We start from the raw sequence: 17,249 nt of genomic DNA, 5'->3' as shown, positions 1-17,249 counted from the left end.
CTTTGTCTGTATTTGGTGTACGCCTCTCCGTTCACTGATTGGTTACTCAAAATTTTATAGCTCTTTGTTCAGATCTATTGGTTGACAAAATTCAATATTTATTTTTAGGCCTAGGAAAGGGGAAGTACCAGTCGTCCTAGACGATTTTACGACCTCTCTGCTTTCGTCCCGGAACCTTGATTTAATTTCAACTATTACAGGTGTCTACTGCAAGCAAGCTGGATCAATTCTTTCTCCGCCAGATGTCGTTAGCATGTCCGTTTTCATAAATAATTTGCATATTTTCTTGCAGCTATGGTTTATCTGTTTTTTTTTTTTTCACTGTGATTTAAAGCCTTTCATCACAATCCTATGGTTTTCCCACTACTATTTCCATCAGGTGAATGTGGTTGGACCCCAGGTTTTCCAGCATCATGCTGATTTCTGTACTGCTAAATGTCATACTGTAACTGCTATGTAGTTTTATGCAAGTAAATTAGCAGTGCGAAGAAACATATTTAATCCAATCCATTATGCGGGTAAACTTTTTCAACAGTATTTAATTCATGCTTACATTATTTACCAATCTGGTCGCCTAGATAACATTAGGAAAAACCAACGACACCTCAGAGTGGAATGCTATCAAGGTTTGCAAAACCATGTAAGAAATTTAGCCACTGATAGAGGAGTATGTGCAGGTAATATAGTCATTCTTCCATCTTCATTCACTGGTGGACCACGCCATGTGAATAAACTTTATCAAGTTTCAATGGCAATGGTACGTAAATTTGGTCGTCCTGTCGTCGTCATAACTTTTAAATGCAATCCCAAATGGCCAGAAATACCAACCGAATTGGAACATTATCAATCGGCCGCGGACAGGCCTGATATAGTAGCCAAGGTTTTCCATCTAAAAGTCAAGGAATTTATTCATGATATGACTGAGAAACATGTTTTTGGAAAGGTAATTTGTTGGGTGTATACAATTGAACAGCAAAAAAGAGGACTACCTCATCTACATGGTGTGTTTACACTTTGCAGCGAAGATAAATTGTATACAGCTTCTGATATTGATAATGCCGTATCTGCAAAACTACCCCATCCGAAGAATTCGGCTGTGTACCATATTATTTAAAAAAATAACATTCATGGACCATGTGGCGTACTTAATCCAAGGTCAGTCTGCATGGTAGACGGTAAGTGCTCTAAAAAAATCCCCAAATCATTTAAAGATGCTACTGATAATAATTCCGCAGGCTAACCAGATTACAGAAGACGTGATAATTTTTCTGAAAACCACGTTATTCGGGATATACGTATCGACAGTCGATTTGTTGTTCCATATAATGCATTCCTCAGCAAAAAATATGATGTTCATATTAATGTTAAAATTTGTTCCTCTTTGGATAGTATTTATTTATTTATACTGGGTTTTTAGAGATGTTCTCACTTATCTATACATGATCAATCTCACTCAATTTTACTTCTGGCTTTACATTTACCCGACAGCCAATCTGTTTATTTTGTCTCTACAAAATAAACCTGTTCCTCCCGCCCCTCTGGGCGGGTGGAAAAGGCTCTCAGGGAAGCATCTACAAGGAACACCTCTTTAACAGCGTGGTTCCAATTGAATCTTCAAGATATTGAGGGACGCTCTATTCTCTATCAAGATGTACCAAATAACTATGTCTTTTCAGCTGGTAAAAAGTGGACGAGGCGACAGCGGGGAGGCGAAATCATCATTGGATGAATACCTTCAATTTCTCCTAGAAATATAGAACTGTATCATTTACGGCTGATTCTTATAAAGGTGGCTGGAGCTACATCCTTTGAATCTTGCGAACTGTTGATGGCAATTTACTTTGTAGCTACTTTTCATGATGCGGCGCGTGAACTGAAGCTCATTGATGACATACGAGAATGGTCGCAGTATGACGGAGGCTTCATTGTATTTGACGCCTAAAATTCTTAGACATCTATTTGTTTTAATTTTAATACAATGTATCCCTTCGATCTTCGGCTGAAGATTTTTTTCATCGTGGTGTTGCTGAAGAAACAGCTATTAATCTTTGTCTTTTAAACATACAGGATATTCTCATGAAGGAGAATTCATCTTGCAGAATGCAGGGCTTACCTGAACCTGATGAAAGTTGCAGTTTTGGACAAGTATCTGATTTTAATGTAATTTCTGAAAACACTTTAGGTGAATTGATGGCTGCCAAACTCAATGACGTACAACTTCAAGCATATAATTCTATTTTGAATAAGTTTTTTTCACATGAAAATGATGACAATAAATTTTTCTTCATTGATGGCCCAGGCGAAACAGGGAAAACATACCTTTACTAAACTTTAATTCACACTCTAAGACGAAAAGGTAAAAGAGTTTTATCAGTCGCTTGGACAGGCATTGCAGCACTCTTGCTTCCAGGTGGGGTAACGTGTCATACTGCTTTTAATTTACCCCTCAATTTACAGGACAATACAACATGTAAAGTCACATCAAAGAATCGGAAAATTATAACGGAAGCAGATATTATAATATGGGATGAAGCACCGATGGCCCCAGGTGTAGCTTTAGAAGTAATTGAGCGTACTATATGTGATATCACGGGAAGTGATTTTGTCTTTGGTAACAAAGTTATTGTTTTGGGCGGAGACTTTCGTCAGATCCTTCCAGTGTGTCGACGTGCTTCACGAGGACAATTAATTGCCGCTTGCATAAAAGCAGCACACTTTGGTACCATTTCAAAACTTTTCAATTAAAAACAAATGTCAGAGCTTTAGAAAGTGAAAATATATTTTCTAAATGGCTTTTGGACTTGGAAGATGGCAAACTTCCTTTTGTAGAAGGAACATTAGAGTCATCTGTGCTTATTCCCAATGTAAATATTTGTCAAGATTCACTATATATACGGTGAGACACATACAACTGCTGATACCTTAGGGTTGAGTCAACGTACCATATTGTGCCCTAAAAATAGTCATGTTTATGCAATCAATGAGGATGTACTTCAACGGAAAGCGCCCCTGAGGTGATATCTCACAAAAGGGGTGCTATAAAAATTTCAGCTGTAACTTAATTCAAGCCAAAATCATTACGGGGAACAGAAAAGGTACAGTACATTTCATTCCTAGAATTCAAAACACTTTGTCGGATGTTACAATATAATTCAATATGTGCAGGAAACAGTTTCCAGTCAAATTAGCTTGACCATCAATAAATCTCAAGGACAAACTTTTGAACGGGGTGGACTGTTACTTCCTGAACCAGTATTTTCTTATGGACAGTTTGAGCGCAGTCATCGTTATTTATACAAATTCTGACTGATTGGTATACGGATAATATTGTTTATAAAGAGATTTTTTCCTAATGAAAGTGTATAATATTATGTTGTAGATTGTAAAAAATAAAAGTATAATTAATTGTACTTGCTTAAAAAGTTTTGTTTTTTGTGTCCCTTGAAATGAAAATGACTCAATTTATCCCACCTGTAAGGTTTTCGCGCCTAAGAATTAAGAGAGTTTTGGTGTATTTACTTTGACAATCGTTAAGTAAGAGCGTAATATTATTTCACCCAAATATGTAGATTTTTAGGAAGTATCCCAATAAAATAATTCTTAATATATTTTAAAAAAATGTAATTACTTTGACAGTCTTTTGGTAAGAGTATATTATTTTACCAAAGTTATATGTAATATTGTAATATGTTGAAATTTTTTTATTTTCGAATTACATATAAATATTTTGCAATTTAATTTAGATTTAAAAATTACATCATTTCGGTGGTATGGAAGCGGAAACATTTTTCTCATTGACGAGATTTATGTTGGGGTGAGGGGTGTTCAATGGTGCAGAATGTCTTTCTATTATATATCTACCCAATGATCTAATATCTACCTATTAAATGTAACTGTTAGTATCACATAAACTGGGCGAAGCCCAACCAAGTGCCGCCCGCAGGGCCTAGCAGCAAAAACCCGCGGAGCGGGTAAGCGATTATAATAATATTCTCTATAATTCGTTTTTTTTTACTTCTCTTATTAAGAATCACCTACAGAATTTTATTCTTTTCACTTTACTCTCGGACTCCCTGTACATACGTTGTTGATCTATCAGTAGTCATATTTCAAGTACCTTTAATAGATTCATCATTCAAAAACAAAGAAAAAACAATTATCACCACGTTATTATGTGTTATTTAAAATATGCAAGTGTTATTTAAAAATGTAAATATGCAAATATGCAGCAATCGGCCTTCCAGTAAACACAACAAATATCGTTATAATAATATTATGTAAAGATATGAAAAAAACATTTGATTATGTACTGGGCTTATGTTATGCCACTTAATGTTCAGTCTTACGTAAAAGGTCACCAAAATTAAATAAGCGAAATAACCCATCGACTGTTCATCTGATAAATGATGCAGTCGTTTTGTATTTATTTGAATTTGCTAACGCCTTATTGCTTTTCATTATTTTAGGATATAAAGATTGTAAGAGAACCGAGGATGTCGTAAATTTGAACTGGATTAATACAATGTTGATGCTTTCACCACAATGCTACAAAATGGAGGGATGATTTTTTAGTTCATGGTCACCCGATCGATTCCGTAGAAGAGGCCAACAATCTCCAATAACGAACAGGAGATCATAAAGCACCAAGAGTTCTTCGAGATGTGTGTCAAAAAATAACCACATTTGCAAGATATCCGGTGGTAAAGTGCGCCATCTTCGGGAGGTGATCCGACACGATGGTAGAAGTAAAAAAGGTAAATAAATTTACCCCCGGACACCCAGTATAGTAATAATAATCAAGTAAATAAATAATCATAATAATAATCAATTTTCAATGTTTTTCTGAAACTGCTTACGAATTACAGCTTCAGACGAACATGAAAAAGAACTGTAAATAATTTAAACGAAACGAAATGAAATGGTATTAATTGGAAATGGGTGATAGTATTTGTAGAAATGGAATAAAGGTAAACAGGAAGACATATCACTTACCACTGTATTTCTACGAAGGAGCACACAACACAATCACAATATAATAAAATCCACCACGATTCTTCGAGAAAATTATCGCCACAACAAATCGGATGACTACTTTTAAACGATGATAATCACTTCCAAGATAGTCAATATCATATTTTTTACTTCTCAACAAGATAATGCACAAAAAAAATACCAACAAATTACTTCCAGCAGTCCAATCCTTCTTCTGTTTTCAAAACAAATACACTCGAATTTGCACTATGTTCTTGCCATTGTTCCAAATTTCAAATAATTCTCCAGCAAGGTTATGGTTAGGGATAGGTAGGAACTGGATAAATGAAAACCGGCTAAGAACTCAGCATATTTTCAATTTCAAAACCATACAGTCAGTCTGGACACTATATGATTGTGGCTGATAAGCCATCACAGGAACTCTGTAATAATTAGGACGAGTTGTTTAGGAGCATTTGACCAATTCTTCAAATCTCAAAGTTAATTTTCAAGTTCTGTGAAAATTTTTTCAAGTTTTGTTAATATTTCAGTTCTGTCAAGCAATTAGCCTGTAATGATATAATAATAGAACTTTAATAGCACTTTCACAGACCCCGAAAATAAACGTTGAAATTTGATGAATTGTTTGAATTTTGCGAAACAACCCATCCTAATTTAGTTAACAGTAGAGGTTATTGTTGCCAACTATGAACGTACTGCCCCTATGTAATTTTAGTTTGAATAACAACTGTGTTTAGTATTCATTTTTATAATACTCTTGTAGGTAAGTTTATATGTAGGTATTCTTTTTCTAATTATAAAGCTTTATAAAGCGGCGCATCTCAACACAGGAATGCCCCAGGGATATGAGCGGTGCTTTTCATTATATCGTATTACACATTTTTTTAAATAATTGAAAAATAATCTTACCTGTGAATGATCCGTTTACTGTGAAGGTAGTCAAGAGCTGTTCCTAGCTCGTAGACCATCAGAAGAACAGACTCCTTAGAAAAGGCCACCTGGTGCTGGATGTGGTAGCGCAGGTCACCACCAAGGAGTAGGTCAGACACCATAAACAGGTCTTCCTCATCTGTTAAAATAAACATTCACAATTTATCTGGATTCATTTTAATAAACAATTTTAAGACATATCTTTTAGCATAAAAAAATACTTTATTTTTGCATAAAATTTAATTTTAAATTAATATTTACACCCTTTTAAGAGCTTGAAATTTACACTTGTGATAATGGCATAATTAATACGCTACCATCGTACTCATTTGGCACGTAAAAATAATTTAAGGTTATAAAATTAATAATTAATTCTACAACGCCACAATAGAATTCCACCTGAATTACTGAACAAGTGTGTTTTTTTGAGCAATAAAGCAAAAGTTAAAAAAATAAAAATAACTCGGAACAGAGGCACGAGGTCTATATTATGCTGTGGCAGATATACTTGGATAAAAAACAATGAGACGCCAAGTCAATATTTTAAGTGTGTGGCAACCTTTAGTCTATAGTAATATAATTTATCAGGAAAATAAAACAATATTAAATATACATGATTTAAAATGTTCAATGAACTCGCCTTAAATGTTACGAAAGCTCAAAGTCTCGCAGTTTTTTGTGGGTTATATCTGAGTTTTGTGAAGTCCAAATATTAGTATGTAGTAAAATAATATTTTTAAAGTGGTTTAAGATAAGATTTAAAGAAAATTATAGCTAAATAAAAGTTGCTTAAAAAAGAACCGAATTTTTATCAGTTCCTTTTGCAATTCAAAATATTTCACAAAGCGATTGTTCGTCCTGTTATTGAACTAATAATTTTAATATTTTATTAGAAAGTAGAAAAATATTATAAATATATTTGTATGAAAATAAAATACTTTGTATACACCACTAACGACATGTTTTGAAACCAATGTTTTCTTTGTAAGATCAACATAATATAATTAAAATTAATATTTTTATAGTAGATAAAATATTATAATTAAAGGTGATTAATGAGTTAATATTATAAGAATAGATATAAAATAGTTAATTATTACATACGTAATTTGAAAAAACTTTTGAAAAATCACTCATTTATGAATACATCAAAAAAAATTATAAATTAACATAACACAATCAAGAAGTAACTAAGATTACTAAATAACAAATAAATTTTCAACATTGAAATTTTCTATACATGTCAATTTTTAATTTTGTCATATTATGTTTATCCTGACGAAGAAACTATTGGTTTCGGAGCACGTCGATCTTTTTGAATAAATAGTGGTGTACACAAAGTATTTTATTTTTGTAAAATTAAAATGTATATAAAAATTAAAGAAGAATAAAATAAATTTGTTTTTAACACAAATTTATTGTAAATTTTCAATATAAAATAAAAGCAAACTGGTTTTGGTTCACCCTGAACCTTTATAAGGGTTATATTATAAAAAAAGCAGATTAAATTAATAACAGAGTTTCAGTGTTTTTATAAGAAGATAGAAGAGGGAGAGAGAACGTCAACCTTAGTGGGGGGGGGGGCTATTAATTATTATAATTATGTTTACCCACAAAGTGTTTGCTACGTGTGAAAATTAATAAATATATGTTTAATTTAGGACAAAACCACAAGAGTCGCCTGCAAGTGTTCGCTAGGCATTACAACTTCATTAGGTTTAGTTAAAATGAAGGAAGGCACAACAAACAACCTTTCAATATTGCAGAACTACCAACATAATTAAATTATCAGAAGTTTTCTAAAGATTTTGAAATCCGTTAGAAAGTCTGTCGAACAAAAACCCAATTCATTATCGACGTAATAATTTAATGAACCCTTTATTACCAAATGATGGATTGGCTGGGCAGACCAAAGTAACCATTCATCTCCGTCAAAGTGATTAGCTATACTTGACTGGGTGCGTTGTTAGTTCCTAATTGTAATTTAATCAAGGAAGCGGTGCCTTTACAGTATCCTGATTTGTTTACTTTAAGGTTCTGATTTTTGGCATCCCTTCTACAGAAAGTCATGCAAACATATTTCAAACTTTGACTTCTTTGGTCGAAAGCTCCGAAAATAGGAAACAAAGAAATGCTTTTAAAATTGCTAGATTTGACATGATTTTTGGGTTTCAGGAAATTAAAGAAATCTTAGAAAGATATTCTGACTTTAGAATTGCTTCAATATAAAAGAAAATTTTATGAAATTATTAAAAAATTACGTTTATTTCAATCAGTAGGCGATCTTAGTAGCAGAGTGATAAGCACATTTATTCACTAGTTTGAAAGAGAAAACAGAGAAAAAAAATCTCGATTCTGATGATTATATTAAGGTATAATCAGCGTTTGGTGCAGATATCTCTTTATCTCATTATTCGGGAGCTAACAGCAACAATGCCAGCTAAAGTTTTGTAATATACCTATTATATTAATTACCTAAAGTATTTAATCATCAGATCTGATTAGCCAAGCATCTCCCAAATTTTTATATATTCATTTTATCTTCAGCGTACTTTTAGCCTCACAATGTTTCTCAGACATTGGATGTCGTAATCCTACTGACTCCGGGAATATACGATTGAGCAGTATCACAAAAACACTTTTAAAATGTAAGTTTAAATAAATATTATACATACGATTCTCAATACCGCTTTTGTTCGCATTTTAAGGTGAATATCAAACACGTAAAATAATAAACCTTATTTATTTTCAACATTAGTTTTTTTTTCTTTGGTATAAGTCACGTGTATGGTTTCCTGTATGAATATATTACAGAATACATTTTCTAAAAAGCACGGGCTCGGCTAACAGACCCTTTAATACCCCAGAGTCAGTAGACAAATATTAAGGGTTGTGGGAAATATCCCAGACCGTAAGACGAGAAATCGTAAATCCACGACAGTACACGCAACAGGAATAATGAGGATTTATTGTACAACTGACCCCGAAGTATAGGATTGAATAATAAGAGAGTAGAATATTTTTAAAAGAGTAGTTTTCCCAGAAATGCGACCTTTTATTTCTCGATCAAAAATATGCTTAATTAACGAATGTCTAAATGTACGAAAGACACATTCATATATGAAAGAGCATGATTATGCCGAGATATAAATGGATATGTTTGTTTTCTTATTGTGTCTTTTTACCAGAAACCTTCTTTCAAGTAACTTGTAATTAATGCGTCAATAAATAGTTATTAGTGTATCTACACTCCATTTTTATTATTAGTCTACCTATCATTTATAATACGAAAAGATCATCCACTTTGGTCGGGTTTTGTGAAAGACCCATTCAAGTTGTTATTATATCATTATAGGCTAGTTGCTTGACAGAACTGAAAAATAACAGAACTTGAATAAAACTTCCACATAACTTGAAAACTAACTTTGAAATTTGTCCTTAGTCTCAAAAGAAGAAGTACAACAGTTTGGAACTACAAATTGGAACAGTCCACCACAATTGGAGAAAACTTTGTTGTTAATGCAGAGAATAGCATAGAGACTTAAAAAATTCAATGAAAAAATAGCTGTTTTTTTATTTTTATGTTTTAATAATTAATTTTTGTTAGAAACAAAGGTATTTTTATTTATAGAATACAAAAATAATAAAACAAGTCTTCTCTTCAAGTGTCCAGAATAAGAAAAAGAAATAATACAAACATGGAACATGAAGAGAAATAAATTAAAAATAACGGAATTAATTTATTATTTTTTTAATGATTAACTAATTTTTACAAGACAAAGTTTTTTATGCATAGCATAAAAAATATTAAAGGCCAAAATTATTCGCCTGAAATATCCATATAAATTAAAAATAAGTCCTTAGTAAAAAATAAATGCCACCGCTGTCGTTTATTTTGGTAGATTTAAAAAAATCAAAAATATTATGTAAATCTAAATTAATTCAAATATGAAATCATCATGTTTAATTGCGTAGGTAGGCATTTGAGTACAAACTTAAAAATACGATTTAAATGGAAATTTTGATTTCAAAGAAGAGGAAATTAAAAAGTACATTTTGGACGCTAGGTTTACAAAACTGTTCACAGGACTAATGTATCTATTGACATAAAAAAATATTTTGTATGAAACTCGACTTAGACCAAAGTGCTGGTTCTCTTCCAGGAATCTTAATGGAACGGAATCCCACCGTCGTAAATTGCCAAATATAATATACTGAAAGGGGTACAAAAGTGTGACAACCGAAACCAATTGGACAAATAAAAATCAACTTCATACGGATCGATTTTCCGGATTGTCTGCTATGACTTATTACATAAATATTACCTATAAATACAGAGCGCTTTCATCTAGTGCTTTCGAATGATTGCTGGAACACTTTTGTTTCAAAAATTAAAAGAATCGTTGAAAACAAGCTGCGAAGAATATTATTGTTTTAAAAAATCTAATTCATTCAATATTCGACTGAATTGGCATCGCGTCAGTGTTTCGATTCTCTAATCCAGTCCGCACGCAATCGCCGTCAAAATTGCATATATTGGTCGATATTCTTATTCTTGAGTCTCGTCGAAGGTACATACTTACATACGCTAAACGTCAAAAGTCATTTCACTCGACCAGCGAGTGGGTCGAACCACTTGTTTGAGTGGAATGACGAGACGCTGGTTCCCATCCAGGCATCGCTTCGTGAGCTCTCGTAACTGCGTCAATTCTTCGGTTGGCTAAGTCCTCCATTACGACACGAGCGAAAATTTCGTTTTACTGCGATAGTACACGGAGAAAACCTACTGATATGAAATATTGTTAATTTATTAAAAATCTGGTAAAATTATTCCTTTTCCTGTCAAAAACGGGACTAGAGGCCTATAACAAACGATTTGACAAATTTCATAAAAAAAACTATCAGTTAAGCACGAATATGTTATGAGGAAGTCGGAACACGTGTTCTATAAAATAATAATAGTTTCGCATCTCGTACATTATATTTATTCGGACAAGGCCACCTACGTTGAACATGAAATTCAGATATATTCTAAAAGACTAATAATTTATTAGGACGGCCTCGGTGGTCGAGGGGTAAAGCTCTTGACTAGCAAGCCGAAGGTCAGCGGTTCAAATCCCGGCGTGCGAAAGTAAATTTTATTAGATAGATATGTGGTATTTCACAATTAATGAATTAAAAATAATATATAGTATACTTGTGGTACGAGAGTGAAAGATACTCGCAGTATTGCCCTGGTGTGAGTCCACCATTCATAGTAGAAACTTTGCTCGAGATGGCTTTAGGCGGGCTTGGTGACCAGATCTGAAAAGCCAGGTATTTCCCCACCTGCCTTTTTCCCATCTCCTTCTACCCTCACAACTTTCAGCCCCACAACATACACCGATTAGGGATGCCATGGTCTCATGGGCGGTTTGGATCAGTTGGGACTCTTGTGAGGTTTTCACAGTTAAAAAAAGAATTGGTCATGAAATCACACCTTTAACAGTATCTTGATAAAAATTCCGTACTAATTTTTTCTCAATGTTGTCAGGAAACGTGATCTTAAAATGTATGTGTACTTGTAATTGATAGTACGACTCCATAAATGATTTTAAATGATATGCTCCCATAGCCGCTGTGCCGACATGATGCACAGATGGGGCCTTTAAGAGTCGGCGATGTGTGAATGTGGTGCGGTGCAGACCACCGAACATGTGGTCAACGAATGCCCGCTCCATTCATTCCCCGGCGGGATTGATGAGGTCCACATGGCAACGCCTTAGGCCCTAGACTGGCTCGCAGTAAATATTTTGTCTTATCCTTGGAACAATAATATTTATTTTTCTAATACTTTTTAATTATTTTTTACTATGACCTCGCAATCGGCGGCGTCGGATCATCTACGAGGTATAGGGATGGTTATGTTTTTGTTAATCCATGAATCAGCAGGCTGTTACATGTTCAACAACAATGTAAATATATATTCATATTATGTATACGTTATGATATTACTTTGGTGATCTGGTGAGGAGGCACGGAATGAAAGATGTTGTGAAGGTCAGAGTGTTTATTTTGTGAGTCAGGGCCGTGATGAGAGTGGGCGTAGGACTGATGTAGTATTCTCCGGATGCTGGCTGTGATGGCAGGTCAAGCGTGGGTCTGTGAGTCGACGCCGGACGCTGGTGACCGGACTCGTTGACTGTCAGGCACTGGCGATCTTGGCAATCAGTACTCCAGTGCTGACGAGAATGCTGAAGGTGCGATGGACCTTGTAGGAGGTTGAAAGGGAGCTGAGTAGACCAGTGAGGATGCTACGTGTCCTCGTGGTGGTCATGGTGCATGGATGAAGCGCTGGTTAGAGACGCTGGAACCAGGGCGCTGTAATCCATGTAGCGTTGGCCAGGAACGGCGATCTGGGCCAAAGCGCTATGATGATGTCCGGATGGAGTCCATGATGAGAGCCGGGAAGAATGTCCTTCGCGCAAGTGAGGTGCGCGGATTATCACTCGTTGAGCACCTTGTTAACTGATGGCAGATTGATGACTGACTGACTTCTTCATGCTGTCGATTTTAAAAGGTGAAGAAGCTTCTGGAACAATTTGGTTGCTATGTAGAATTTTCCAAACAAATAAATAAAAGAACATCCAAGAAGTTTGTTTGGAACAATCGCGACTTCTAGAATTTCGTTCGAATGAAGTAGTTGCGTACCACTACATTACTAATTATATATATACACAGATTATTAATTTTGACGGTGACCGGATAAATCACCACATCTTTCAAAAGTTATATAAAGTCATGGAAAGTGATGAAACAAAAACTTTATAAACTGGGTTAAGTAGGTTAGGTTAGGTTAAAAAAAAATTTCATCGTTTCTAATGACTTTGTATCACTTTTTAAAAATATGTTGAATTGTCTATCTGTTCAGTTATCATGGAACCGAATAACCAAAAAATAACGCGAACATGTAATTTTCAAATATAAATTCAAATTCAAAAAAGTATTTACTGCACAAAAATACAGAGTACAAAGGGTATAGCTTATAGGTTACATCCTATTTCTTCCAGCTAACCCAGCAAATACACACTATAATTACATAACCCAACAATTATATGTTAACAAATGTATGTAAATAAAAAATAAAAAACAGAGGTATTTAATTTTTTGTAAGGTATTCATATAAGGCGTAGTGACATTTGTTTAAAATAAATGTTTTTAGTGATGATTTAAATTTAAGTAAGTCGGTTATTTGTTTGATCCTACGGCCATGTAGTGTTGTCCTTTATAAAATATAGTTTTGTTTGGCTTTGGGATTAATAAGTTTTCTGTGAACCTTGTAGCGTGTTTATGTGTTGAGTTTTTGTGTGAGAACTTTTCTGGAGATGATCGAACTAACAGGCCTAACTCCATTATATATATATGTCCATCACTGTCAGAAGTTTGAGATTTGTAAAAAATTGGTCTACATGAATCTCGGTGATCAGAGTTTGTAATTTTTCTTAGGCACCTCTTTCGGATGATTAAAACATCTTTGGCGTTTACTAAGTTTCCCCAAAAAACTATTCCGTATTTTATCATTGAGTAAATTTAGGTTATGCTGAATTTCAAATATAGGGGATAGGAAAGGAGAGTGAAAGAAAGAAGACAAAATACAACACTACAAGAATTATGTATTTTAGTTTTTATATGTTTTCATATTCTTTTAAACCCTTACTTGGAATTTTTTGTATTTGCTGGGTGTTTTTATATATATATATCTGGAAGAGAGTTATAGTATGTGGGCAACATAGTAATAGATTTTATCCCTTATTTCGTAGTGTGTGTTACAGAAATGCAAATTTTATTGATAGTGCTGACTGGTAGTAAGTCCCCGCATTCCAATTTTCTACCGATTTATCACTTTAATACTTTAAGTTCCAAAAAAAATGTTATTTCTGAAGATAATATCTACATATTTGCTATGCCGAAACCGTAATTATATAAAATTCTCGCAATAAAAAAAATCGCAAAATAAGCTTAAAAAAATATTAAAAACACATTTTGTTCTGTTATTTAAAATTTAATAAAAAAATCACAGTGTATTTTCAAATGCAACTTCAACATTGGTTGAGAGATTTTTGTTCTATTTCAACGAGTAATGTTCTATTAAATATTTTAACAATTTTCGTTTAATTACTATTTTTTTAACATAAGCGCCCTCACTCTAACATTCGTATTTAAGTATTTCCCTTTCAAACCATCTTTGAACGCTAACTTTGGGGCCTTAAGTATCTCTACTTAAGAGCCATGTTTTCAGCACGTATCTGATTTTTTTTAGAATTTGCAATTTTTTATATTTCTTGGTAACATATCGAACATTTTGGGCACGTTCTCTTGAGTTCGCTGTTCGTATTTTTTGTTATGTTTTGGAATAAGCATGCCTTCATTCTTTGTAAACTCAGTGTTGTGTTCATGTTCCATATTCCTCTTATTGGTGTCGCGTTATATGAGTATACTATGTTGCAAATATTTCTATGCGGCTTGACCTAGACTCTAATAATCCTTCAAATCACATTGAAATTAATAATTAACATTCGATTCTAATATAACGTATTTCTCAATAAACATAATTAGGAAATTGGATTAGCCAAAAATAGGATACATTTCAAAGAGTAATGGTTCACATTCAGATGGCCAGAAGCCCTTTCGATATTATAAAAATACTCTTTTTAACTAAGCATTGCCCCTTAGCCACGAAGGCCGCCAAAATTACTATAATATTTTTTTTTTTTTAGTAGAAGTATTTAAAAAAATATATATTGTATATGTGTAAGATTTTGATTTCACTGAGGAATGAACCTTCTTCCCCAGGGACAGGAGTCAACCGCGCTAACAACTGAGCCAAATCCCGATTGGATAGGACCGACATTAATATCGTGTAAAACGCTATAATGTCATCCAATTTCAGAGAAATGTTTATATGTCCGCGTGTGTATGCGTGATTGCGACCAATGCATTGTCATCGACAACTCGATAGGATATCGAGAAGTGGGTTTCTTTCTACTTCCAAGATAAGCATTTAGCAAATTAGCAAACAAATGGCGATTGTAATAAAAGCTTTGACTAATAGATATGATAACAATAATTGCCTGTACAACCCGTCATTAGAATAAACTTACTGTGGACTTAAAATAAAATAATGATTAGGTTAAACAAATATTTATTATCAAGCAAACTAACATGATACTCAATAATTTAATGGATTGAATATCCCAGGGCCATGTGCGAGGTTTGATAAGGAATCACTAGCAGAATAGAATTAAAATGATATGATAATATCTTACAAATTAAAAGTAATCTAGGAAGCAATGTCCAGTATAAAAAATTAGCTAACGCGTATCCATCGTCGTCAAAAGATCTCCGCCAGAGATCTTAGAAACGTCCGCAGTTGAGAACTGAGTTCTCCCGGTTCCGGTCAAAACCATCTGACCACGCGTTCCCAACTTCTTCTTTTAATTTAACAATAACCGAGTGGCGCAAACAACCTAGTGTAATCGTTTGTGACCAGCCGAGATCCAGTAACAGTTCTTTCTTATAAAGTTGCAGGCGTGGCTAATATAACTGTTACAAGATATCAAGAGAGATGTTATTTAGCTGAAACATAACTCATGTCAAGCTGTGCTTAGCCAACACGTCAGTTCTGCCATGTAGTTATGCATATTTTAATAAGATAAAAGTCGTTCGGTACAACCATCTTATAGGATTCAAAGTGAAATGGATTTTCTATCAAATTATGCATAATTTTGTTTCGGCATGGGCAATTCTTTTCGACTGGAGACTTTTTTATCGCGTTTCAGAGATCAAATCTTCATGGTGCGTTGATTAGCGACATTAGCTTTAGCAATACTTTTTGACGGCCGGCATAGTCCAGTGGTAACGCATTGGACTGCCATTCCGAAGGTCGCGGGTTCGAACCCGGCGTGCGCAAATAAATTTTATTTGATTGATTTGTGTTATTTCACAATTAATTAATTAAAATAATAAATAGTATATTTGCGGCACGTTCCAGAGTGCAAGATACTACCAGTATCGCCCTGGTGTAAGACCACCATTCAGAATTGAAACGTTGCTCCAAGTGGCTTTAGCCGTGTTTAGTGACTAGATCTGAATAGCCAGGTACTTCCCCACCTTCCTCTTTCCCTTCCCCACTTACCTTCAGCCTCACAACATCCCCCAATTGGGGATGCCATAGTCTCACTGGCTCCAGACGGGAGCAGTTGGGACTCTTGTGAGGTATTCACTATAAAAAAAAAAAAAAATAGCAGGCACTATTTATTTTTATGAATAAGTGAATAAAATAAACAAAATGATGATAACCCAAATAATAAATAAAAATATGAATATTCATTTATATAATATTTCTAAGAAATACTTTATCACGATTTGAAAGGCGGTATTGGGTACCCGGGAACAATTTATTCGATAACCAACACCTCTGCCATAAGTCACCCCAAGTGGTCGCTACATTTTGTAGTTTAGCAGGGGTGTCCGGATTCATCGGGTGAGGTGTGTTCAGGATGCGCCGGCCTATCAGCTGCGCGGCGTGCCAGATCGGGAGAGGATGGTTTGGGGAGACCCTTTGACCTCTCCAACTGGTATCTCTTCCCTTCGCCTTGCGCCGCAGTGGGAACGATATATTCAGACATCCGTCACTCATAGACACACTGATCCCTAGTTTCTACCCAACCCTCATATAGTTTACCTTCCCTGAAGTTCCTCTCCTTCCTTTCCTTAAAAAAGACCCATCACAGAGCAACCCCAAAGATGACAAAGGCCTTGAGGGAAATTCTTTTCCTCATGGCCTCCTTTGTGGGGTTAATATATATATATATATATATATATATATATATATATATATATATATATATATATATATATATATATATATATATATATATATATATGAAATATCGATATGAAGTAACGCGTACGATTGAACTTTCATATTAATAATTATTAATATGAGAGTATGGAATGTATCGGCAGCATCTCCTATCCTCTTCCTATTTTCCTCTTCCTCTCCCCTTCCTTTAACACCAAATTAATTTTAAGATAAATAACAAATATATATATATACAAACACACGTACATATATATCTTTGGCAGAGAGGAAAAGGGTTACACTTAGATATCCCTATGGGATTTGATCGTAAAAGATTACAATACTGGAAGAAAACGACAGGCAAAGAAGTTATTTATTTACGGTGATTTCATGAGGCAAGCCGAAGCTAGGATATTAAGAATAGAGGGTTTACGGCGTGTGTGCACTGCATAACATTTTGGCCTACCTGAGCCACGTGAACGCT

The 17,249-nt window shown here is 34.2% G+C and overlaps 1 protein-coding gene across 1 annotated transcript in view; it reads right to left on the bottom strand.

Annotated features, from left to right (window-relative positions):
• The window catches only part of LOC149411578 (serine/threonine-protein kinase 32A), a 465,118-nt gene that overhangs the window by 132,559 nt on the left and 315,310 nt on the right, over positions 1–17,249 (bottom strand). Inside the window, exon 6 of the mRNA XM_089646859.1 lies at positions 5,902–6,061. Coding sequence (XP_089502985.1) covers positions 5,902–6,061 — 160 coding nt within the window. The remainder of the gene's footprint in view (positions 1–5,901; positions 6,062–17,249) is intronic.

Source organism: Hesperophylax consimilis, chromosome 25, assembly GCF_061612785.1.
Source record: "Hesperophylax consimilis isolate HC1 chromosome 25, BYU_Hcon_1.0, whole genome shotgun sequence".
Classification (NCBI taxonomy): domain Eukaryota; kingdom Metazoa; phylum Arthropoda; class Insecta; order Trichoptera; family Limnephilidae; genus Hesperophylax; species Hesperophylax consimilis.
The sequence above is the reverse complement of the archived record's forward strand: the minus strand, read 5'-3'. Positions and strand labels throughout refer to the sequence as shown.